At 44.1% G+C, this 26,112-nt stretch overlaps 1 protein-coding gene across 1 annotated transcript in view; it reads right to left on the bottom strand.

Annotated features, from left to right (window-relative positions):
* PDE6A (phosphodiesterase 6A) overlaps positions 1–26,112 on the bottom strand; it is a 65,960-nt gene that overhangs the window by 19,446 nt on the left and 20,402 nt on the right. Inside the window, exons 5-15 of the mRNA XM_082454351.1 lie at positions 24,002–24,076; positions 19,017–19,081; positions 14,437–14,503; positions 10,221–10,268; positions 7,532–7,681; positions 6,813–6,956; positions 4,840–4,905; positions 4,478–4,624; positions 3,493–3,600; positions 1,680–1,789; positions 33–120 (exon numbers count right to left, since the gene is read on the bottom strand). Of these exons, the coding sequence (XP_082310477.1) occupies positions 33–120; positions 1,680–1,789; positions 3,493–3,600; positions 4,478–4,624; positions 4,840–4,905; positions 6,813–6,956; positions 7,532–7,681; positions 10,221–10,268; positions 14,437–14,503; positions 19,017–19,081; positions 24,002–24,076 (1,068 nt within the window). The remainder of the gene's footprint in view (positions 1–32; positions 121–1,679; positions 1,790–3,492; positions 3,601–4,477; positions 4,625–4,839; positions 4,906–6,812; positions 6,957–7,531; positions 7,682–10,220; positions 10,269–14,436; positions 14,504–19,016; positions 19,082–24,001; positions 24,077–26,112) is intronic.

The following is a 26,112-nucleotide window of genomic DNA, read 5'->3' as shown; positions in this document are numbered from 1 at the left end:
CCCAAAGCCAGTGCAGAGGGCCCTCATCCTACCTCATCTCTCAGCAATGTTTTGCCAAACTCCAAGTGGTGTCTTTCCAAGATGGAGGACCCATGGAGCTTGGCCAGTGGGTTCTGGGATCTGAATGCGAGAGAAAGAGAGAGACACAGAGAGAGAGGATCAGTATGAAATGGCTGAGGTGAAGGTTAAAGACATCATCCATTCCTGTCACCTCCTAATTCTGCAGGCAGAGAGGTTCAAGTTCGGGAATAAGAAGGGATTTGACACACAGTAGGACAGTGGGAAATAGGACTAGATAGCAGGTGTCCTGACCCTCAGGCTTTAGTTTTCTCCACAACCGACTCTGGGCCTCTTTGAGGTCGTGGACTCCCTAGAAGTGTGGACCCTCATCCCCAGAAAAAGACACAAACACAATGCCACATGCAATTTTAGAAACTTATTGGCCCAGTGCCCTTCCATGGACATTGGCACTGGGCCGTACTTTGAACAACACAAAGCCCCAGATCCTTCATACCTGATCCTTAGGGGAAGCCACTGAATTCCCACAAGCAATATATTTATTCATGTCTTTATTCAATAAATATTTGTTGAGCCCTTTTTACGCACCAAGCACTGAGATCAGTACTTAGCTTCCCACGAGGTAAAATGTAAACACAATCTCCAAACTTGGAGCAGCAGGCAAGAACTGAGAAGACTCAGAGAAGCATGTTCTAGGGCTTGTTAATGACTTACAGTCTGTGGGCCCTGGGAAGAGCCTCAGTTTCCTCATTTATAATATGGGTATCACACTCGTCCCTGCTCTGCCCAGCCCACAAGGTGGTCACGAGGGTCCCCCAGAACATGGTTCAAGGACTCTGCTTCAGAGACTATCTAGAATATAAGCTATGTGAGGACGGGGACTGCGTCTGGTTTGCTCACCGTGGTACCTCCTTTGCCTAGCCTAGGGCCTACCACACTGGTGTTAGGAGCATTATAAACCCAAGGTGAATAAATGAACCGTTCTCAGTTACTAACATCTTGGCTTGAATTAATTCAACAGGTAGGAAGGGAAGGAGGAGAGTGAAGAAGTTTAATATATTAGATTCCTGTTGTTGCTCTGACACATTACCACAAACTGAATGGCTTAAAACAATAAAATTTTATTATCTTACAGCTCTGGAGTTCAGAAGTCTACAATGGGTCTGCAGAGCTGCTTCCCTTCTGGAGACTCTAGAGGAAAATCTGTTTCCTTGCCTTTTCTAGCTTCTAGAGGCCCCCTACATTCCTTGGCTTGTGGCCCATCCTCCATCATCCAAGCCAACAGTGTAGCATCTTCTGTCCTCTCTGACATCCCCACCACCTCCCTCTTATAAGGACCCTTCTGACTATGTGGGGCCCACTTGGATAACCCAAGATAATCCCTATATTTCAACATCCTTAACTTAATCACAGGCATGAAGTATTTTTGAATGTAAGGCAACATATTCCCAGGCTCCAGGCATTGGGGTGTGGACATATTTGAGGGTCATTAGTCTGTCTATCACAGGAGTTTACCCAGATCCAAAGGGCAGGAGGAAGTGGGAAGTTGTGGACTGCGGGACTTCTCCTTGGCAAGCGAGTCTATCTGAGACCCATTCAGATCTAGGTAATCAATCCTGGAGGCAGGAGGTAGAGAGGAGGGCCAGTAAGCGCTGACTCACTTCATTTGGTAGAGATTGTTGGTGCCTCTGTGGTCAATGTCATGGCAGAAGGCAGCGGTGACCATGGCCAGGGCCTCCAGGTCTGTGAAGTATTGCTTCAGCTTTCCAGTCTGGAAGAGCAGTCAGAGATAGCACTCACTCCTTTCTTGTGGAGGTCGGAAGAAGGGCTGAGAGCGCAGGCGTGAGGGGGAGGGCCTGGAGCTTGGAAACATAGGTCTGATCTTGGCTCGACCCCTGGCGCCACAGGGTGACCAGATGTTTGCCGGGACTCAGGGGTTTTCTGGGATGTGGGACTTTCTGTGCTAGAACTGGGACAGTCCCAGGCAAATGGGGCTGGTGAGTCACCTTACTCCTGAGTGACCTTAGCTGGTCGCATCTCCCTCTGGGCCTCAGTATCTCATTGTGCACACTCAAGGTGGAGGACATCAGACTGGATGACTGTTGAGAAACTGACAGCCCTCGAATTTTAGGATTTAGAGTGTTTTTGAACATGACCAGACTGGTAAAGCAAACTTTCCAAACCTGGTCTACCGATTCAAACACAGCCCAGAAGAATTGTTCCCTGAGCGTCTTGCAAGTACTTAACTCCTTGTTTATGCAGGGTGTTGGAGTCAAGGGTGGAAAGAGCCCTGGGGAGGTGATGATGACTCTGTGACTCTAAGAAATAAATCAAGTCTAAGGGGTGTGTTTTTCACCCTCAATGACAGCCTAGCCAGAATTCCTGCCTCCTGGCCCTAGTGCTTACTCTGCCCTGACCATTCCAGCCACAAGGGAAAGGAATGAGGATGAGGAGGCTAGGCAAGGGCAGAGATGTGTATCATAACCTGGATGGGAAAACACTTTTAAATGAAATATAGAAACTGCAAACCCTCTGAGACAAAAAGACTGACACATACACACATAGTATGTCCATCCAAGGACACAGTAGCACTGTTTGTAATAGTGAAAGATTGAAAACAACCCCCATGTCCAACAATAGGGGAGCTGGGTAAAGAAATTATGGTCTACTTAAACAATGCAGAATACTCTGAAGCCATGAAATTAGATCATGGATAAGCCTTAAAAACATTCAGTGGAATAAGTCAGACACAAAAGGACAAATACTGTATGATTCTACTTATGTGAGATACCTATAATCAAATTCATAGAGACTGAAAAAGTAGAATGGTGGTCTCCAGGGGCTGGGGACAGGGGAAATGGGGAGCTGCATTAATATTGTTGTTTAATGGGGACAGGGCGTCTATTTGGGCAGCTGGAAAATTTCGAGAGATGGAGAGTAGTGATGGTTGCACAATATTGTGAACATATTTAATGCCACTGAATTGTGCACCTAAAAATGGTTAAAATGATAAATTTTAGGTTATGTATATTTTACCACAATAAAAATATATTTAAAGAATGTGATCGATATATTTATATATTTTCAAATGAAAAAAGCATGTTACAGAATAATAATCTTTAATTGGTTATGAACAAAATAAACTTTGTGTATGCGTGTGTGAACAAATATGTCTCGATGCTTCTTAGAAGAAAATCTTGAAGGAGTTGTGTCATGGTTTTCTCCAAATACCGGCTTGGGGGTGGGAGAAGAATGTAGCTTTCTTTTACTTTTTATTTTATATACTTCTCTCTTCTTGGAATTCATTTATGCTAAGCATGTACTCTTTTTGCATTTTTTTTTTAAAAAGCAGTAAGTAGAAGAATGATGCCGCTGCTGCCAGGGGAGCTGCACGAGGTCGTCCCGGTGTAGCGGGAGCTCGCAGCCGCCCGCAGTCCCGCCCACCACGCCGCCCAGATGCCGCCACCGCCGTACCACCAGCAAGGAGAACATGGTCTGCCCCACGTTGAAGCCGTGCCGCCAGTTGTGGTAGGTGATCCTGCGGTAGCCCTTACTCAGGGAATACATGAACCGCACCAGGGCCTGCGAACACATGCACATCAGTGAGGCAGCAGCGTTGCGCCAAGGCTGGGGGGGTGTGGTGGTGGGGATGCTGCCTGCTGAACCCCAGATGCTCCAGCCCCCGCCCTGGACCACGTGTGGGAACTAGCAATAGACGCAATAAGGCTGTGAGAGCCCTTTGCAGACTGCTAGGTACTATGACAGTGGACGTGGTTATGAAACAAGGCCCTGGGAGAAGCTTACAGGAACTGTACGGGAGAAAAATCAAAGGGGTCTTTAAATCAGTGGTTCTCAGACTTGAGTGCACGTCTGAATCGCTACGGGCTGTGGGGAGGCCTTGTGAAAACAGTTTCTGATTCCTTACAGCTAGGAGTGTGTGTGCGCGCGCGCATGCGCGCCCCCATGTTGATCCGTTTTCAGGTGGTGCCGATGTGCTTTGGGGCAACACATTTAGAACAGCTGCTTTAATCAAAGAAGTCTGGGAAATTCTGCACGCGATATACACTCCACCTCCACCTTTTTGTCCATCCCCGTCCCCCTAGATGCACAGCACACCTAAGGAATCCTGCAGGGGAAAAAGTCCTGTTTAAATGGATTTAACCCACTTTTCCCACTCTGTTTGACTGTAGGACCGTTTTTGGCATCCCATTTATCCATAGTCTTCAGAACTCAGTGCCTCAATACCCACCTTGAGAAACACCACAGTTCAGAGGAACCATGTGTCTCTTTTCTGATAAATGACGCATCTGTGCGATGTGACTAATGCTTTAAATCCTAAAAGCTGAGGGTATTCTTTTTAAGGCAGTTTACAGATTGAGTTTTTTTTTTTTTTTTTAAAGCAAGCAAAAAAGAAACAAGGAAAAGAAAAAGGGAAATCAGACGTTTGTTTCGATCTCACCTCCTGAGGAATGTGAAATTTATCCACCACTCTGAGCTCATAGTACATCTGTATTCCACATTTCACCAGCTCCAGTTCCGTCAGGGGCAGGTCGCTGAAGTGGAATTTATTAATTTCATATTTCTCTGCATCTGGCAGCTGTTCTTGCTGTGTGAAACATGGAGTCAAGTGACTGGGACACATGAAGAGTTCCTGGGTCCCTCTCCTATCCCCCCCACCCAATCCCTGTCCCTATCCCGAGTCCGCTGGAAGGATCAGAGCAGAGTGGCAAGGGTCATCCTTGGCAGAGACACTCCCCGCCCATGCTTGGGGCACACCCTGCGCTTGTAACAGGTCAGGGCCAGTGCTGCTGCCCAGCTCACCAGGATCTCAGCCAGTTCTTCCTCCTCGCATTCCCACGGCTCCTTCCCATACACCTCTCTGGTTTTCTGCCGCGGCCCGAAATAGCAGAGAAAAGAATTAGTTTGCTACATCTAAGGTCTAAATATATCTCTACTTTTCCATTTCCTTTTTTTCTTCTTCCACCAAAGTTCTTGCAACAGAGCTACCAACTCAGAGAGGCTGTCATTCCACATTTATTGACAAGTAAATTCAAGGTCATGTGCTTTGGAGCCATGGAGCCCTTCATGCGTATTCGAGCTCTGCCAGTTACTGGCTTGGATCTCCCATTTCCTCATCTGTAAAATGGGGATAATAAAAGTACTTAACTGGCAAGTTAAAATTAGATTATGCAAAGCCTTTTTTTTTTTTTTTTTTTAAACGTGGGATCTTAGCTTCCAGACCAGGGATCGAACCGATGCCCCTTGCAGTGGAAGCGCAGAGTCCTAACCAGTGGACCGCCAGGGAATTCCCTTATGCAAAGTCATTTCCAAAAACATATATGTAGCTAAATTAAATAATGCATGTAAATCACTGAGAGCAGTGCTTGGCACATAGTAAGTGCTAAAATTAAGTAATGCTGTTGTTGATATTGTTACTATCACTGACTGGGGGTCTGGAGTCCTTGCTCATGGTCCTGGCTCTTCCCCTCACTTACTGTGTGACTTGAGACAAGTTCCTTCCCTCTCTGGGCCTATTTCCCCATGTGCTACAGGAGGGGGGAACCTGGACCCAATAACTGGTTTCGGATTTCTTGATCTAGAGTATAGTCTATTAACTTTTAACTGGTTCACTGAAGCTATGCCTCCATAGGGTCTACATATCCATCATTTGGCTTAAAATTATGGACCAAGACAAGCAAACCATGGGTCAGTTCATCCATACTGGATGTTTTCTCCTTTGGATTTATCAGTTATTGGGATCAAAATGATCTAATTTGTTGTATCTTCCCAGCTTAAGAAATGCCCTCTGAAAACATTGGCTTATGTTGTTTCAACTTGTGCAGTGTATAAACCAAAGTCTTGGGAACTCAGCTGGGCATCATATCTAATGCCCTTTGGCTAATTCTGTTTACTTCTAAAATCTTGATCTCTTTGAGACCAAAATCCCAGGAATGGTGGATCACTGATTCTCACATATCTTTGAAAGCCTGTCATCCAGTTTCCCACCCAGGTGGGACTCTCCTCTATAGCTTCCCTGATATATGTTCACCCAGCCTATGCTTAGATACCTCTCATGACGGGGTGCTCACTACCTCCCAAGGCAGCCCTTTCAGCACAGTGATAATTTGCTCATTATCCTGAATGTTAAATGAGACCTATTTAACGAGCTGGGTGATTTGGGGACAAATTACTTCCCCCTTCTGGGGCTCAATTTCTTCATCTCTACAATGGGGGGTAAAAAATTCTTACCCTGGGACTTCCCTGGCGGTCCAGTGGTTAAGACTCTGAGCTTCCAATGCAGGGGGCGTGGGTTCGATCCCTGGTCAGGGAACTACAATCCCACATGCCATGTGGTACGGCCAAAAAAAAAAAAAACAAATCCTTTCCCTGCCCACCTTACTGGGCAATTGTAAGCATCGTAAGTGTGAAATTACCTTATATACTGTACAGTGATGAGACTATGTGAGGGCTTCCTACAAACATCTAACCCCACTCTGAACTATTTCTTTGCTCAGAAAGATTGAGTCTTCTAAGTGAGCTGACCTCACGGAGGGAGGCTCTGAGCAACTGGCCATTGTCCATTGGTCTGTCAGATAGAGAGCTTCCTCTCAGAGTAGCGACTGTGGTTGGTGGCTCCATCTCTAGTACCATGTTAGCCCTGAGCACAGAGAAAAATGGAGTTTCTAGAGCTGTTAAGCCAAGGTCAGGTCCTAAGACTGAGGTAACCCTGCGAGGGACAGCTGTCCCCAGAGCAGCCATTTCTAGAGTAGAAACAGGAAAAAAACACTACTCACCAAGATTTTCTGGATTTCTTCATTGTCACACTTCACGTGATATTTCACCATGTCTTGGAAAATATCCTTCCTGTTTTCAAGTTTGTTCATTGACTCGTAAGTGTCAGGATTTAAGACAGACCAGCCCAGGAATTGAGTCAAAGACTGAAAGGAAAGAAAGGAAGAATCAGAGGCAGAACATCCAGGTTTGATCCTGCCTCTGTAACTTAGGGCAAGACTCTCTAAACCTCCATTTTCTCAGCTACAAAATGGGTTTGATTAGCTGTTTACTGCCTTCCTCAAAGAGATGTTGTTAGGATAAGATGAAATAACGGATGGGAATGCACTTTGAATAAAGCTCTAACACACATAAAGCACCATCCTGATGTCTAATAATTTCACAAAAAGGAAATCTGTTGTGCATATGGGGGGACGTGGGATATAAGTGAACTCTCTGCACTTTCTGCTCAATTTCGCTGTGAACCTAAAGCTTCTCTAAAAGGTAAAGTTTATTAATTTTTTGAAAAAGGGAATATAGATTTCTCTGACAACCGCTGCAGTACAGAAGGGAGAGCAAAGAGAATAAATGTTGAGTCAGGAAAGCGTCTACAAGGTGAGCTCCCATCCCTCCTGAGCTGGGGCAGCAGCACACAAGGGCCCCACCACGCGGCTCTGGAAGCCAAGTTCGTTGGTGAGCCGACTCTGAATACCACGTCTAGAGGCCTCCTCAAAAACCGTACCTCCATGAGGGTCTCATCCATTTCATCAAAGGGTTTTCCATCTTTGCGATTGTAAAACGTGGCCACCCCGACAATTTCTTCCTTCTTGTTCACAATTGGCATAGAAAGGACATTTTTAATCATCCATCCTGACTCATCCAGAGGCTCTTTCTGCAAGAGAAGAGCCAGAGTAAGTTTGCTTCAGGTACCAGACTGCAGAGGCATCTGTAATGGACTTCATGCTGCATTATGACCCTGACTGACTGAGGGGGTGGCAAGAGGTTAGACCTTGTTGGGTTTTGCATGATTTTAGTCGCCAAAAGCCATGAGCAGGTTGCCCATCTGGTGGGAGCTCCATAAGCCAGATAGCTATACTGTTTTCATCCCCAAAATGTCAGGGCCATCATGTGCCAGGCAGCGAGTTGTGTATTGGGGATCTAATGATGCAAACAAACAGTCCAGGGAGGTAGTGTTTCCCTTTCAGATACAGGAGCTAACCGCAGGGGACTGGCTTAAAAGGGACCATGTTGGTGATGCTTGTAATTTTGAACTAATCAACTGGATATAACCTGTACCTTTTGCCTCCCGACCTGCCTTTCTGTGTTCCTTTTGGCGTGTCGTTTTATCTCCATGAGCCTCAATTTTCTCATTTATAGATGGGGCTGGTAGTAAGAGTATGTACCTCATGGAACAAATGAGAAAATAGAGGTGAAATATCTTGGTCAATCATAAGGTACTGTTTGTGAGTCATTTCCCATCTCTCTGAGCCTCACTTTCTCATTTATAAAATGGGGATAACTAGACAATTTCTAGCCTTTTTTCCACTGATTCATTGAAGATTTATCAAGTATTTTACAATGTACAAGAACCTGAGCTAGAAGATGGGAGAACCAAGAAAAGCAAGGCAGAGGTGTTGTCCTCAGGTTGCTCACATCTGGAAGGTAAACAGGCAATCACACTGCATGTGGGAAGTTCTGCAAGGTACTGTGGGAGCCAGAGGAGGGAAGGAAGTCAAGGAAGGCTTCCTGGAGTTGGAGAGGCTTCCAGCTCGAAAGTTCCAAGATTTTGAAGGTGGCGAGATGATAATTATTATTTAAGTAGCACTTGGACTCAGCACGTGGTAGGAGAGTGACTTCAGAGGGATGTAGAATACAGTCCAAAGAGCACAGGGCTGTCAGTCAGGAAACTTGAGTTCAAGTTCCCAGCTCTCTCCCTAACCTTTTCTATCACGGCCTCTCTGAAGGCCATGATAAAGAGGCAGATTTTATTGGAAGTGAATAAAAGTGAAATGGGAAAGTATTAAACATTTTTAAGGAGCGAAGTTACTTGATGCAACTTATGTTTTTCTTTTAAAAATCACTCAGGCTACTTTGTGGAGGATGAGTTGGAGACAGAAGACTGGAATCTAAAAACAAGATTAGATTTTATTTATTAAAGTGGGTAAACTACAGTTAATCAGATGACTTGGGTAAAGATCAAGTTCTGTTGTGGTTATAATCAGGTTAGCAACTCTCAGCAACAATTTGCCTTGTCACACTGATGTGGTCAACATCACAACACAAGACATACGGTTTTAACCTTGGAAGGATATTCTCTCTAAGGTCTTTCATAATGTTATTTAAGGAGTAAAAAAAAAAAAAAAAAAACACTAATTTTGCTATGAGTCATTTTTATTTCCTTCTTAATTATCTCCTGACTGCTCATGATTTGGTTTTCGTACACCTAGCATGCTAACCTCAAGAAATATTGACAGGCCACCCAGAGCTGAACATGTTAAGAAAGATAAGCCCCGACCTTTGACCAGAGGAAGCCCATATTTTGCCAAGAGGAATTAATCTAAAAGACAAGGCAGGATCATGAAAGATGACGTAAGGGAAATAGAGTAAGAAAGCCAAACTCCTTGGCATGGCCTTCCAGGCCCTGTGTGACCTGGCCTGTGTCTACCTCTCTAGAATTTTGTCCTGCCACTCTCCCCTCAGTCTCATTGGTCTACTCTTGTTCCTTCCAACAAGCCCTCTCTTTCCTGCAATCCTCTCTCCTTTCTTTACTGCCCAAACATAATTTCTCAGGGACACATTCCTTGACTCTTCCCAGATGAAGTCAAGCCCCTCTGGAGAGTCTATCCTCTGTCCCTCTGCTCTTGTCCTGGCCAGAACTCCACATGCCTCTTTCCCCATATGATCATGAGTTCCCTGAAGACAAAGACCATGCCTGTCTGGTCCACCTCTGTAGCTGGTGTGGCATCGTGCCCATGCCTGGCCCAGAGCGTGCCCTCCGCAAACATTTTTTAAAAAGACAAACAAACAAAATCAAATGGAATACTAAACAACATTCCATGATAATCCTAAGGAGACAGAAATGATATTCAGCCAGGGGAAGCAGAATAAAACTTCATAGATGTTTCATAGCATTTGAGGTTATCATTGAAGGGCAGAGGGGATTTGGACAAGAGATGGTAGTAAGGGAGAGAACAGCATAAGCAAAGGTCCTGAGTCCAGAAAGCAAACGGTGTAAACCTTAAAACCAAATGGGACCTTGGATTTACCAAATTAACTCTCTCCCCACTTCCATGGGCACATGACTTTTTTGCACTCACATTTTCGCTTTGTTGAGACTGCTTCCCAATGAAGTAGGTGGATTCTAATGTATTTGAATCCTCTTTGGTGGGAAAAATATCATATGACTGAGAGAGTAAATAAAAAAAACTTACCTGGAATGCAAAAAAGTCCTCTGCAGGTGCATTCATGATGTTGCAAATCTGAAAGCCATGAAGAGGAATAATGGAGTTATGATTAGACTTGATAGAGTACCCATTGAGGGCAATGGGCATGCTATTTTCAGAAATATCACGTCTTTATCCAAGGCATTCACATTCTTTTCATCAGGTAGACATGCTTAAGATGGTTTTGAATTATTAACTGAGGCTACCGAACAGGAAAGCTGCCTTATAAACATGGCTTCTTACCATTTGCTTCACTTCTGAGTCATTTCCAAGCTTTGAGAAAGTTAAGTCTACAATTTGTTGTTATTAATAGCTGTATAGTGTCCCATTTTCTTCTTTTTAATGTTAGCTTTTTTCATATCTCATTCATCTTTTATTTTTTTTTGTTATACATATCCATATACCTATTCTTTTTCAGATTCTTTTCCCATATAGGTTATTACAGAGTATTGAGTAGAGTTCCCTGTGCTATACAGTAGGTCCTTGTTGATTATCTATTTTATATATAGTAGTGTGTCTATATTAATCCCAACCTCCTAATTTATCCCTACCCCCCACACCTTTCCCCTTTGGTAACCATAAGTTTGTTTTCTAAGTCTGTGAGTCTGCTTCTGTTTTGTATATAAGTTCATTTGTATCATTTTTTTTTTTTTGATGATGGCCATTCTGACCAGTGTGAGGTGATACCTCATTATAGTTTTGATTTACATTTCTCTAATAATTAGTGATGTTGAGCATCTTTTCATGTGCTTTTTGGCCATCTGTATGTCTTCTTTGGAGAAAAGTCTATTTAGATCTTCTGCCTATTTATTTGATTGGGTTGTCTTTTTTTTTTTTGATATAGAGCTGCATGAGCTGTTTGTAAATTTTGGAGATTAATCTCTTGTTGGTCGCTTGGTTTGCAAATGTTTTCTCCCATTCTGTGTGTTGTCTTCTCATTTTGTTTATGGTTATCTTAGCTGTGCAAAAGCTTTTAAGTTTAATGAGGTCCCATTTGTTTATTTTTTTAATTTTCATTTCTCTAGGGAGTGGATCCAAAAAGATATTGCTGTGATTTATGTCAGAGAGTGTTCTGCCTATGTTTTCCTCTAGGAGTTTTATAGTGTCTGCTCTTACATTTAGGTCTTTAATCCATTTTGAGTTTATTTTTGTATATGGTATTAGAGAATGTTCTAATTTCATTCTTTTAGATGTAGCTGTCCAGTTTTCCCAGCACCACTTATTGAAGAGACTTTCTTTTCTCCATTGTATATTCTTGCCTCCTTTGTTGTAGATTAATTGATCATACAACAATGATGTATGATGATGTATGTGTGGGCGTATTTCTGGGCTTTCTCTCCTGTTCTTTGTGCCAGTACCATACTGTTTTGATGACTGTAGCTTTATAGTAAGGTGTCTCATTTTCTTGCCCCCTTTTGTTGAGTATTTGGTTATGTCCAGTTTTTTTAAATTAATGTAAATAATGCTACTCTAAACATCTTTGAATCAATTATATTTGTTTTGTCGGGAAGGAGTTTTTCCTTGTGCTATAAACTTCACAGCAGATGAAGAAGTAAAAGGTGCTGTAGCTCTGGTTGTATTTATATTGCAAGATTCCTCTCCTGAAAACTGGACCAGTTTACCCTGTCATGCAGATAACACTTATCTGATCCCTCCAGAGTCCTGACCATGGGGCCACTGTATACAGTTGTGTAGCATGTGCACTGCACAAAGGCATCTGGCTGAGGTGGTGACTGGGAGTTGAAATCCAGCCTGTTCTTGACTTGCAGAACAATGGCCCTAGCCTTTCTCTTTTCATCCATCAAGAAGGGACACCTTTTTCTAGTTCTCAAAAAGGTACCATGTGAGCTTGCTTGGACCCTGCCTATCCCAGTAGATCAGACCATTCTGTTGTCTGAGAGGATGCGCTGTCCCTGCTCCTGTTCAAGACTGCCCACCCACTGTACCACGCCTCTGGCCTCTCCTTGGGCCAATTCCATCAGTTGCTATTGTTCTCTCCTGATTTCTGACCTCTCTGAGGGCTGTTTAGCCTCAGTCCATGGGCATGCTTTATTCTCTCCCAACCTTGAAAACAAAATCCTCCCTTGACCCAATGTGGTCTTTGTAGTGACCATCAGGCTTTCTCCTCCTTGTCTTGCATTTTCTACCTTCTCATTACGCATCCACACCTCAGCAGACCACCCGCTGGTTTCTGCCTCCACCTTGCCACCAAGCCTGCTCTTATCAGGGCCACCAATGACCTCCTAACTGCCAAGCCCAATGGGAGTTTTTGGTTCCTATCTCACTGGATCACTTTTGCTGCATTTGTTATTCTCTTTGTTGAAACTTTCTACTTCTTTGGTTTCCATGACACTACCCTCTCCTGGGCCTCCAGACACCTCTGAACCCTCCTTCTGATTCTCCTTCACACACTCTTCTTCCTCCACCCAATCTTTAAATGCTGGCATCCTCCAGTATTCTACCCCGAGTCTCCCTCACTCTCCCTGGTGACTTCATCCACATTCATGGTTTCAAGTACCACCTGCTCCTAGGAGCAAAGTGGTCAAGGACCAGATATCCTATCATATTGTCTGTAGTGTAGTCAGTACAGAGCTCTACCTTTTGTTGACACAAATCTCTATCTCCATCCCTCCTCTCGCTCCGCAGCATCTGAGTCATCTCTTTAGCTACTTGCTGGACACTTGCTTCTGAAAAAAAGTCTCTGTCGCACCTTGTCTGAAACTGATCTCAGCATCTTACATCCAAATCTGGTGGCAGCATTATCTGTCCAGTCTAGAAGCCTGAAATTGGCTTTGGTCCTTCTCTCCCTCCCTCTCTGCTCACAACCAATCACAAAGCCCTTTTGGTGTTAGATCTGAGCCCTGATCTCCCTCTCTCCACCTCATCTCTGTCTGAGTCATGAGTATTAAATGAGCAAATGTATTCACTGCCTGGCTCATCGTAAGCACTCCTTGGCTGTTAGCAATGAAGACAGTTAGTGTTCTTTACTGCCTTTGCCTTTGTTGAGATGTTCTTCATCTCTTGTTTGTAAGGACACACTTTTCACTCTGCTTCCAGTCTTCGTCCCTTCAGATCTATTTTCTAGGGAGCGTTCAGAGTGTTCTTTCTAAAATGAAAATTCATTGTGCCAACCTCTTGCTTAAAAACCCATCGCCTGTAGATTAAAGTCCCACCCTCTTGACCTGGCGTCCAAGGCTACTGTGATCTGGCCCCTCCCTCCCTCTCAAGCCTCATCTCTTGCCATCTTCCTGTCTCAAACCTAATACTCCAGCAACATGGAACTGCACACACTATGTCGCTTCAAACCTCCAAGCCCGTGTTGTTTACCCATGTTGTTTCCTCCACCTGCAATCCCCTTTCCTGCCCCACCTGCCTAACCCCTATTTATTTTAAAACTCAGACCAAAACACTCTGGCAAGCAAAGCTGGTTTAGATGCTTCCTACTTTGTGTTCCTAGAATATACCATGTACATCTCTATCTGGCCTTATCACATTATAGTCTAAGTATCTGTTCATAAAGATATGTCCCATTTGATGATGAGCTTCAGAACAGAAACTATTTGATTCATCTGTCATTGTATCCTCAGAGCCAACCACAGCACCTGGCACATAGAAAATGCCCAATAAACAAACACCCTGATACATGAACAGCACTGTGTAGTGTGTGTGCCTGGGGAAGGGTACAGAGATAAGCAGGCTCAAATATTGGGGTGATGTGCAGCTATGACCCTCTCTCTAGGGTAGGGGATACTGTCATTCTACCCTGCACCCCGAGAGGGTAGGGCATGGGGGGAGATAGAGCATTTGAGCTCCGCTTTGTGGCTGGAAATGTGGCAGGGACGGGGGTGGGGGGTTGGGAGTGGCAACTAAGTCTCTGGGATGAGAGGCTGGGACTTGTTCTGTGGTGAGCCTGGTGGACCAGCCACTTGTGACTTTATCACTGACATTTGCATAAGTATCTTTAGTTGTCACTGAGACTGTGCACCTTTCCATCTGAGGATTCTTTCTCTGTATATTTCATATTTCTTCAAATGTCAATTCTCTGCGCATCCCCTTGGACCAGCCGTCGAGTGAATTGAGAAACGGGAGAACCAGCCTTTTAGAGATACACACTTCCCATCGTTTTTCCCACTGTCTTGATCTGAAATCCCTTCAACTTTCCACCTGATTCAAAACTCTCCCCCTTCAAAGTTGTGTTACTTACCAGGCCATTTTGGGCAACATAAGTGGGAAGACCGCTCACTAAAGCCCAATGGTCCGGAGGTGGATTCCTGTAAAGGCCAAAGACAGTGGTAAGTTCTTTTTTTTTTTTTTAATATTTTTCTTTTTTTTTAATAGATTTTTTATATTTATTTATTTATTTATTGGCTGCGTTGGGTCTTTGTCGCTGTGCATGGGCCTTCTCCAGCTGCGGCGAGCGGGGGCCACTCCCTGCTGCGGTGCGAGGGCCTCTCAGTGCGATGGCTTCTCCTGCTGCGGAGCACAGGCTCTAGGCACGCAGGCTTCAGTAGTTGTGGCATGTGGGCTTCAGTAGTTGCGGCTCACGGGCTCCGGAGTGCAGGTTCAGTAGTTGTGGTGCACGGGCTTAGTTGCTCCGCGGCATGTGGGATCTTCTCAGAGCAGGGCTCGAACCCGTGTCCCCTGCATTGGCAGGCGGATTCGCAACCACTACGCCACCAGGGAAGCCCCCAGTGGTAACTTCTTTTGTAGGGAAAGTTGGACTAAAAACTTGAAACTGGATCTTACCCTCCCTCTTCTCTCTGGTGGCTCCAAGCACCCACTTACTATACCAGACCAAGCCCCAAATCTTGGCTAAGCATCTTAATGTCCAAATGTAGACACTGAGAAAAAAGTGATAAGTCAGTTTTATTAATTTCACACTGAGTTTGACTCCCTAAGAAAAGAGACAAAATTCATCCAACAGATTGTTATTGGCTGCTGAGCAAAAACAGATGCCATCATTTCCCTCCATTAGTATTTACATACAGAGAGTTAGCTTAATATCATGTAGAATGAGGGAAACCCATCTAGGATGAGCTCCTACCACATATCAAGCACTAAGCTAAGTGCTTTACATACTTATTTATCCCACACAGCAATATCACAATTTGGGGTATTATTTTTACTTGTTTATTGCGAAAAAATGTATACATTCATGGACAAATGCATTAAAAACTTCATCAGTTGTTTGACAGTGAACACCTATGAAACTATACCTGGCACTTCCCTGGTGGCACAGTGGTCAAGAATCCACCTGCCAATGCAGGGGACACAGGTCCGAGCCCTAGTCCAGGAAGATCCCACATGCCGAGGAGCAACTAAGCCCATGTGCCACAACTACTGAGCCGGTGCTCTAGGGCCTGCGAGCCACAACTGAGCCCATGTGCCACAACTACTGAGTCCGTGTGCTGCAACTACTGAAGCCCACGCACCTAGAGCCCGTGCTCCGCAACAAGAGAAGCCACCACAATGAGAAGCCCATGCACAGCAAGGAAGAGTAGCCCCTGCTCGCCGCAACTAGAGAAAAGCCCGTGTGCAGCAACAAAGACCCAGTGCAGCCAAAAATAAATAAATAAATAAAATTAATTTTTTAAAAAAGTGCATTAGTAGAGATATAGTCACTTCTTATACTTATACTACTTAATGATAAAGAGGTCAATTCAATTCCAGGAAGAATTTACAAATGTGTATATGCTTAATAACGAGGCCTCAAAAAAAAAAAAAAGCAAAAACTGACGGAAATATAAGAATATATAGATAAATTCATGTTTGCTCATTGATAGAGCAGACTAAAACAAACAGAATAAAGAATATTGGAATAAGATAATTAACAAACTTAATCTAATGAATATATATAGAACATGGCACCTCACCCCCAAACTATGGAACACTCAGTCTTTTCAAGAATACCTGTGCATTTACAATAACTGGTGATATAATGGGCCATAAAACAAACCTCAATACATTTCAAACGATTGAAATCATACAGAGGTATCCTCTGGTCACAATGAAAGTATGCTAGTTGTTTATAAATACGTTATTTTCGCTAATAACAGAAAGCTAATTAGAAAAATCTTTATTTATTTATTTATTTTAAAAATTTATTTATTTATTTTTGGCTGCACTGGGTCTTCATTGCTGCGCGTGGGCTTTCTCTAGTTGCGGTGAGCAGGGGCTACTCTTCCTTGCAGTGTGCGGGCTTCTCATTGCGGTGGCTTCTCCTGTTGCGGAGAACGGGTTCTAGGCATGTGGGCTCAGTAGTTGTGGCTCGCAGGCTCTAGAGCACAGGCTCAGCAGTTGTGGTGCACGGGCTTAGTTGCTCTGCAGCATGTGGGAATCTTCCTGGACCAGGGCTTGAACCTGTGTTCCCGGTACTAGCAGGCGGATTCCTAACCACTGTGCCACCAGGGAAGTCCCTCTACTAATGCACCTTGAGACCTATTTTTATCTGATAGTCACATAGTTACATCAGTTTTCTTTTGATTATCACTTGCAAGGCATATTTTTTGTTCATTTACTTTCATTCTCTCTGTATTCTTATCTTTTAGATAGCTCTCTTCTAAATAGGGTATATGGTATTTCTTCACGTATATCTCAGAACTCATCAGTTCTTACAAGAACTGGGTTTTTTTTGTCTTTTTTTCTTTCTTTTTTTTTTTGGCCATGCTATGTGGCCTGCGGGATCTTAGCTCCCCTGCCAGGGATGGAACCCATGCCCCCTACGTTGGAAGCATGGAGTTGTAACCACTGGATGGCCAGGGGATTCCCAAGAACCATTTCTTATATGCAACTGAGAAAGATAATATTCTGCCAATTAATCTGTAATACAGTGCTTTTTGAACTTATAATTATTACTTTATGAATATCAACAGAGCTCTTTTAGCATTTAGGTATAGATTTTTATCATATTTCACACCTTTTTCCTGGCTTTTTGTGCCATTCAAAGGCACTTTTTGTTTCCGTGCTGCATGATAGTATAATCTCTTTAAGTTACTTCTAAGAATTTATATTAAATTCAGTGTGGATACAGCCACACTGTAGAAGGCAGCAAGGTGGATGTTATCAGAGGCTAGAAGGGTGTGATACTTGGTGAGGAGTGGTGAGACATTGGGGAGAACTGTGATCTGTGATAACTCAGAATACAGGCAATGAGTTTGATAAACTGGCACCTCTAGAGAAGTGGTTAGAAAACAGAATGGTGGCAGAATATGCAGTTGACAAGGAAAAAAAAGAAAAAGAAAGAGACGAGTTTAGGAAAGACTCAGCCTTCATGAAAACAGGACTGAACAGAGAGAACCCAGAAACTCAAGAACCTGAAGCAGTCTCTCATACCCAACCAGTAAAAGATAAACCAGAGAACTGAGTGATCTGAGTGACAGGATTATCAAAATTGTTTGGCAACAGTTGTGGCCTCTCTCGGCCACTATTTAAGGATTAAGGTGACCTGCTATAAATCCCTTCATTTGGACCAGAAAAGAGACCAAAGGTGAGGCTCTCCCACAGAGGCTGATCACAGCCTCACGGAGTCTGCAGTTCAGTTGGGAAAGACAGCCAAGCCTCAGACAGAACTGTGGGGTGGCTCTTGGTACCCACAGAGGATTCACATAGGTAACAAGGCAGCTAAGTTTTGGAGAGTGCTCTACTGATCAAAAAGTACAAGCTGATACTAAAAACGTTCTTGACTGTTGAAATCTTAAAATGGCCTTTGAGCTTCCACCACCTGCAGGTAGGTTGGAGGCCTCACCCTCTGGGAGTTCTTGCCTTTTCATTATCCTCCTAGGTCATATAAGAAGACATTAGAGAATAAGCTTTCCGGGACTTCCTTGGTGGTCCAGTGGGTAAGACTATGCGCTCCCAACGCAGGAGCCCCGGGTTCGATCCCTGGTCAGGGAACTAGATTCCGCATGCATGCTGCAACTAAGAGTTCGAATGCAGCAACTAAAGATCCTGCATGCCACAACTAAGACCTGCGGCAGCCTAAATAAATAAAAAAAATTTTAAAAAAAAAAGAGAGAGAGAGAGAGTAAGCTTTCCTTGGGGGTTGAGTCACTTTCTTTGCCAACTTCCTGCCTTTGCCTCACCCTCTGCATTAGGCCCCAGATGTGCCTCCATAGAAAATCATTGAAAAGCCGTGATCAGACACCATGGCCTCATTCTATAGAGAGGCCCAAACAGGCCACTTATTTATTTATTGTTTAATAAATTAATTAATTAATTTATTTTTGGCTGCGTTGGGTCTTCGTTGCTGTGCTTGGGCTTTCTGTAGTTGCTGTGAGCGGGGGCTACTCTTCAATGCGGTGCGCGGGCTTCTCATTGTGGTGGCTTCTCTTGTTGCGGAGCACGGGCTCTAGGCATGCAGGCTTCAGTAGTTGTGGCACGTGGGCTCAATAGTTGTGACTCGTGGGCTCTAGGGCGCAGGCTCAGTAGTTGTGGCGCACGGACTTAGTTGCTCCGCGGCATGTGGGATCTTCCCGGACCAGGGATCGAACCCATGTCCCCTGTACTGGCAGGCGGATTCCTAGCCACTGCACCACCAGGGAAGTCCTCAGGCCACTTATTGACACTGGACTTGGGACTTGAACTCCCAGCAGCTGACTCAGAATCCAGCCTCATTTGCCAAACTGCATGGTCTTTCCACCCTTCCACACTGCCTCCTTACGGCTCTCCCTGCCTCGAACAGAGTGTGTGGCCTTCTTGGGTTTGGTTAGTGTCGATCTTGGAATGAGTACCTTATGGACACTGATAATGTGCCTGCAATTCTACATGTTTTGAGAAGAGACTTACGGGATGACTTTGATGTCTTCTTTGCCGTGCAGGATGTAGTCAATGACCTTGTAAAAGTTGATTTCCTAGGCAAAAGAGATAGAGAAAGTTCTTCAGAGTCTGAGACAGTACTTCAGCAGGAGTGTGTCCTTGAGAAAGGCTTTGTTCTTTACCCTGTGCCCTGTGGTTTTCCAGAAGCACCAGCCTGACCTTCTAAGGGCGTGTCCCAGTGCCCCGGGAGCTCACTGTCCTCAGCTGACTCTCAGGGTTCAGTGTGCTTCTCCTTGGAACCAGCTCACAGTGGCCAGGCAGGGGCTGGGATCTGGGGCTGGAAAGAGACATAGGAAGTGTTCCAAGGGAATCTGGGGTTCAGTACAAGGAAAACGAGAGAAAGATTGCTGGTGGAGTCTAGTGAGAGAGGGAGGTGGAAGGAGGCTTCTGTCCCATTTAGCGTCATCGTCAACCCAGCCATCTTCCATGTGGGGTCAGCTCCATGGTCACAGCCCCCTTTCTCCTCCACTCCTCCACTCAGCTGCTCTTTGCTGCGTCAGCTCTTCCAGACTTGCCTTCCCAATCATCCCTCATGCTTCCCAACTCATATTCCACCTCTTCCATCCCTCCCACCTCCTTACACCATTAAAACCCCTATTCTCTCAAATTAGATCTGTTCAATTACATGACTTCCTAACATGGGGTTGGATACCGGCAGGTGGTTCCTTTTCCCTAGCTCTCCAGGGAAAAAAATCCATCACCTTATTGGAATGTGATGGGCAGGTTAGTAATAATCATTTTACAAAGAGGAAAACTGAGACCCAGAGAGAGGAAAGGACTCATTTGTAGTAAGACAGTAAGCCAGGACCAGAACCTTGGCCCCTGACTCCTGTGCTCAGAGCTCTTTCTGCTGTCACGTAAGGTTAATAGCTTAAAATAGTGTTTTCCTCTCTGTAGCACTCTCACCTAGAATGGGGGCTACTCAAAGTGTGGTCCCTGGACTGGTACCAGTCTGCAAACTATTTGTTACTATTCCATGATGAGATAAAAACAGAAATTGACAGTCAGTGTTTAGAAACTTTTACAGCAATTTGACTGAGTTAGGTTAGGTCCGTTGAAACTGATAATTTAAAAAAGACAAGTTTTGTATGTCTTTTTAAATTTTTATTTTTTGCATAATAGACTTTTATCATATCTTGAAAAGTATCAGTCCAAAATAAATTGGAAATTAAAAAAAAATTGTTCCTCTACTACAGGTTATTTTGAGAAATATTGCCCTAGAGATTTAAATGTTGATACCTGGGCCCCATCCAGGCCTCCTGACTCAGAACCTCCACAAAGGGAAATTCCTCGTCTAGTCAAGGGTGTCTAGCTGATGGGCAATTGTGACCTTCTTCAGGCTCACGAGGGAGAGAGAGGCTCTGCTCCTCAATGCCCAGCATTGGAAGCAGCTACAGTGATTGAACCCTTCTCTAGCAGCTCCCATGGCATCAGCTGCTCCATGGTAGGTATGAGCTCCCTGCAGTAGGAAACATCCAAGGGAAGACCAGGTGAACCCCACAGCACGATGAAATGGAGTTAGGAATAGATCTAGAGTGCAAAGACTCAGGCTCTGGTCTTGGTTCCACTATGTGTCCTTTCTGGGCCTCAGTTTCCCCAGCTGTAAAATCGGTGGTGTTTGTTTGTTGTTGGTGTCAAGTAGCAGAACCCTTTCCCCTAACAAAGCATGGGCCCTAATCCTATAAAGCAGAGGAAAGTAACGCCACCCTAATGGAAGCAGAGTTGGGTACATGGAGATCCTGCATCTCTCCTGGTTTTCCCTCCCTCCCTGTCCTGTCCTCCTCTGCCCCCATTCACCCCTGGCCCAGGCAGCCACTGTGGGAGTCTTGGGTTCTAAAGATAATCCGGGAATTTAAAAAACTGAATTAGGGAATCCCTAAAGCCCCTTCCAGCTATGATTCTAAGACTATGGTTGGAGAGTTAGCATAGATAGATAGTCTCTCATAGATTAAAATGCTCATATTCTTTGACCCAGTAATTCTACATATGCTAATAAATCTTATAGATATATTCCAAAATGTAGGTAACAGCATTGTTTTCCCCATCTAGGGCTCTCAACCAGACTGCTTTAAAAAGTCTGGAGATAGCTGATATCTATCACTTGGAGATGGTTAAGCAAACTGAGTGCCTGCACATAGTGGATACTTCGCATGTCTCCAGAGCGACTAGCTGTATCTGTGCTGATAGGGAAAGATGCCAAAATATACTCAAGTGGGAAAAGTAAGGCACAAAATAGAATCATCACACTTGTCAAGGGTGGTGGTGGTGGAATGTGTGTGTGTGTGTGTATATATATATATACACACACACACACACACACACACACACACACACACACACATACGTACACACACCCAGGAATGTCCATGGACATTTGGGAAAGGTAGACCGCTCACAGTGGCACAGTGGCTGCCTCAGGGCAGGCTGGATTTCTGTGCTGTGCTCTTTTGTATGGTGTGAGCTGTTCTCTGTGCTCATGTATTACTTTTTCAATAAATATAAATACATTGCGGTAAGAACATTTTAAAACAGTGAGGTCATATCCTATGGGCAGTTCTAGAAATCAAAGGTGGCCACATTATCTGCTGGGACTTTGGTAGAGCTGTTTCCTTCTGGGAGGGGGAGAGGGCCTTCTTGCTTCAGGGCCATCTGTCCTTGGGCCTGGGCTATTCACTGCTCTCCCAGGGAAGCTGCTGGATCCCTGGGCCTGGTAAACTGCCCCACCCAGGGGTCTCCATGAGATTCCTTTAGAAAGGTGAGTAATGGACTTTTTTTCTTTTAAACCCACAGGAGAATCAATTGTGCTTTCACAGAAAGCAACAAAAAGATCAGTGTGCTTTAGGTAAACAGAACTTTTTCCACACACTGTAGCTCAGCCAAGTTGCTTTCAAGGCCATATTCATGTAGAAATTCACCAGCCTTTGGAAAGTCAAAACCAAGCCATCAATGAGTGCCTTTGTCACCTTGCACCTAAGCAGCTGACGCTGTAACACAGGGTCTTTGAAAGAGCCACATACAGCCAGAGCCAAATCATCATGCATGGAAATATACCAGTTTTAAAAGAAGTGCTATTTTTTTTTTTCCATGAAGCCTACTTAGCCTTTTTCATAGTTACAAAACACACACAACACTTTATTTTTAAGAGGAGATGAAGTGAGGTGTAGTTGCTTTGGGGGAACTTCAGAACCAAGATTTGGGAAGGTTAATTGGTCAAAATCCAGATGAAGATTGTATTGGTTAAGATCCAGATGAAGATTGTATTTCTAACGTGAATGTGGCAGATAAAGTGTGAGAGTGATGTTAGAAGGCAAAAGGATAAGTTAGATAGAGCCTGATATTTCTCTGGCTGTCATGGAATTGGAGATGACCTCTGACCTCAGGGCTCAGCTCAGAGAGCTGAATATTAAAGCAGCCCGGGAAACTGAAATTAATTGAAGTTGGTGGTGTCTGAAAGCTATGGTGATCTCTATTCTATATAGTTCCTAGAATTCTAAATTTTAGGAACAAGTCCAGCTCATATGTGAATTAGATGAAAAGCTCAGTAGTAACATCTCAACTATGCCAACACAAAAAGCTGTACTTAAAAAGGAAAAATGTCCCCAAATAGTTTTCTGACAGCAGCACATGATGTAAGCCTTGAAGACTCAGTCTTCCCAAATGAAATCATGAAATTGTGTGGGCAAAAGAGTAGTTTGAAACTGGACAGCGGCACGTTATAAAGGTCATTTTGGATAAAGCAGAACAGTTTAGATTCCAAGGTTGAAATCTTTTCTGGTGTGTATATGAAGCTCACAGGCCAGGGTGTTAATTCTAAATCCCTAGAGTTTGAATTAAGATTAAATAAAGTCTGTCACACACACACACACACACAGGGACACAGAAACATACACACGCTGTCCTTTATCTTTATTTTGGGTAGGGTTAGTGTTGGCTGGGGGGAATCAGGCCTCCTAGCAGAAATTGATATACCATTTCAGACAGGCTGGACGGTTTTGTGGGAAGAATGCTGCACTAAAACTCAATCCAGGACATGACTCTGCTGCTTACCTATTCTATGTGGCCTCAGCTAAAGTCATTCTGTCATTCTACAGGTTCTATAGGCCATTCGAGTGCCAGGTCTGTCTACCCTGCTGCATCTTTACATCCCCACACATTTCATTTCAGCTTCTCTAAAGTGTTTATGCCTCATCTTTAAAATGTAGCAATAGTAGGAAACCAGAAGTCACAAACTGAAGTGCCAGGAGAGACCTGATAGAAACATAAATGAGAGGAGGAGGCCAGGGGTATACAAGGAGGAGTCGGGGGGACCGTGCAAACTAGAGAGTTCAGGCCACCCATTGCAAGGAGGCAGCTGCTACTCAGCTCCAATCAAATTTACCCTGCAGGACTGTGGGTCCAGTTTTGACTGATCCGCCACCTTTTGAAAAGAAACTGAGAATCTAGATGTTTATCAGAAATACCTTGATTTTTAAGTGCTAAGCTGCCAATTCAAAACTGTTCTAAAGTAAAAACAAAGAAAAACTAAAAAAAACTTATGTAGCCAAACATATTTATCTATTGGCTGGAATTGACCTTCTGGCTATCAATTTGTACATTTTAGATTAGATTTTAAGATTATTTGCAGCTTTAATTGTCTACAGTTTTCGTGCTGGGTGGATCCTTGAGCAGATTGCTTGATCTTTCTGGAGTTCTTTCCTCATCTATGGAATGAGAATATTTATTCCTCCTTTGTCAGTCCCACCAGGTTATTGCGAAACTCCGGTGAGATATTAAAATACCTTGCAAATTACAGGGCTTGAGCAATTGTGAGGAATTATAATTTCAAGGGAGACAACCCAACCCAGAGAAGATAAATACCTAAGTGGTAAAGAAACTTCAGCAGGGCCTACAGTGCCTTATTCGTTTGCATTTCATTAAACATTTGATCATATTGGACAGGCTAGAGAGAGACCTACCCTTCCATCTGGAGTCCTGGGACCAGAGTAGGGTGGAGCCTCACCCATCAGGACTGGCCACACGTCAAAAAATTCCTAGGAATGAGAAAAACAATAATTATGTGTCTTGAAAGTAGATCAGAAAAAGATTAAGAAAAGAAGACTACCTGTATGAGTCATCTATCACTGAAATCTGGAAGATGGGCAGAGCTCAGTGAAACCAAAGGTTGGAAGGGCTGCAAGATTCACTAGAGTTGGAGAATGTCAGTCATGTCTGTGCTTTGGGATATATCAATATCATCAGAACTGGATCTGTCTAGGGACTTCCCTGGTGGTGCAGTGGTTAAGAATCCGCCTGCCAATGCAGGGGACACGGGTTCGATCCCTGGTCTGGGAAGATCCCACATGCTGCGGAGCAACTAAGCCCCTGCACCACAACTACTGAGCCTGCGCTCTAGAGCCTGCTGGCCACAACTACTGAAGCCCATGCGCCTAGAGCCTGTGCTGCACAACAAGAGAAGCCACTGCGATGAGAAGCCCACGCACCGCAGCGAAGAGTAGCCCCCACTCGCTGCAACTAGAGGAAGCCTGTGCGCAGCAACAAAGACCTAATGCAGCCAAAAAATAAATAAAAATTAAAAAAAAAAAAAAAAAAGAACTGGCTTTATCTAATCAATAACCAAGAAATGGGAGTTAGGTTGGCGCACCCTCATACTCCCTGTGCTATGGGACGTGAGAGGGAAAATGGGGACACTGTGGCTAAGAAATTTACCTGAAGTATTAATACATGCTCAGCATGTGAGCAAACGTTTAGCTGGAACAATGTTTCTTGCAGTATCATTTATAGCAGTGACAAATCAGAAAAAACCTAAGTGTCCAATAGGAGGGGACTTATTAAATCAATTATGGCACGTCTAGTAACAATGATGTTACAGTTGTGTAGGTATTGATTAGAAAGATGTCCATGATACACTGATGAGTAAAAAATGTGAGGTGACAAAAATAGATAAATCATGTGACCCCAGTGTTTATATAGAAAATGCTGTCAAAGAATTCACAACAAAGCATTAACAACTGGTTTTCTCTGGGGGACTGGAATGAGATTATACTTTATTTAGCAATTATTCCCTAATAAAATTTATGGCTTTTGTAATAGGGAAAAAAATTTTTTTCTAGATAAGAAAGAAAGAACGGACAGTGGTGCCAAATATGGACGGATAGACACATATCTGGGCTCCAACAGGAAAGGGTGACACCTGTAAGACAACTGGCAAAGACAGGGGCAGAGAGAGGAGAGAAAAGGGTTGGCAAAGGCTCTGCATGGTCACGCAGCCCCAGGAGAAGAAACTGGGAAGCCATGCAGGCGCTCCCTTGCTCCTTCTCTGCTGGTTTTCCTACCGCACACGCAGCTGCACAGCTTGTGTTGGGCCAAATCTGGGCCTGGCGGAGGAGGCCTCTGTCCTCCAGTGCCTCTCTGTTCATTTATCTGTTGGTATTTAGGGGCTGTGATTCACTAGCTCTGGGTTACTGTGGGCAGGATGCTTCTTGACCTCTCTCTCTTGTTTGAACATGTTTGTCATGGGGGTTTGTTCTAATATCATCCAGAGGGCAAGCAGAAGGGACTCCACATGAAATTCAGATTTCACATCCTCACCCTTCTGCCCAGTTGGGCTCTTCTCTTGACTACCAACAACAGGAAGCAATTCAATTCTGGGTGAAAATGTGAACTGGGGACTTACCTAAGCTCCACAACATGCTTGCTGCTAGATAGAGAGAGATGGACAAGGCAAAGTTTATGCCCTGGAGGAATCTGCTATGTCATGCAGGAGAGAATTAAGCCCTCAAGTAACTTTAGTAAGGTACATGGGGTAAGAACCAAAACAGTAATAAAAGGAGAACACAAATGTTAGAGGAGTCCAGAAGAAGGACATGGGGCTGACACTGTCAAGGTCAAACTCTGAGTGATTCTGAAGATTGTCCCAAGGAGAAGCAGATGTTGTAAACAAAGGGTTGGGTGGAATGTGGGGCATGTTTATGCTTGCCTTCCTCTGTCTCAATCTCTCTCTCTCTTTTATTTCTAAACAGCTTTTTTGAGATATAATTCATATACCATATGATTCACCCAGTTTAAG

The sequence above is a fragment of the Balaenoptera physalus genome (assembly GCF_965194825.1).
Source record: "Balaenoptera physalus genome assembly, chromosome: 3".
NCBI lineage: Eukaryota > Metazoa > Chordata > Mammalia > Artiodactyla > Balaenopteridae > Balaenoptera > Balaenoptera physalus.
The sequence above is the reverse complement of the archived record's forward strand: the minus strand, read 5'-3'. Positions and strand labels throughout refer to the sequence as shown.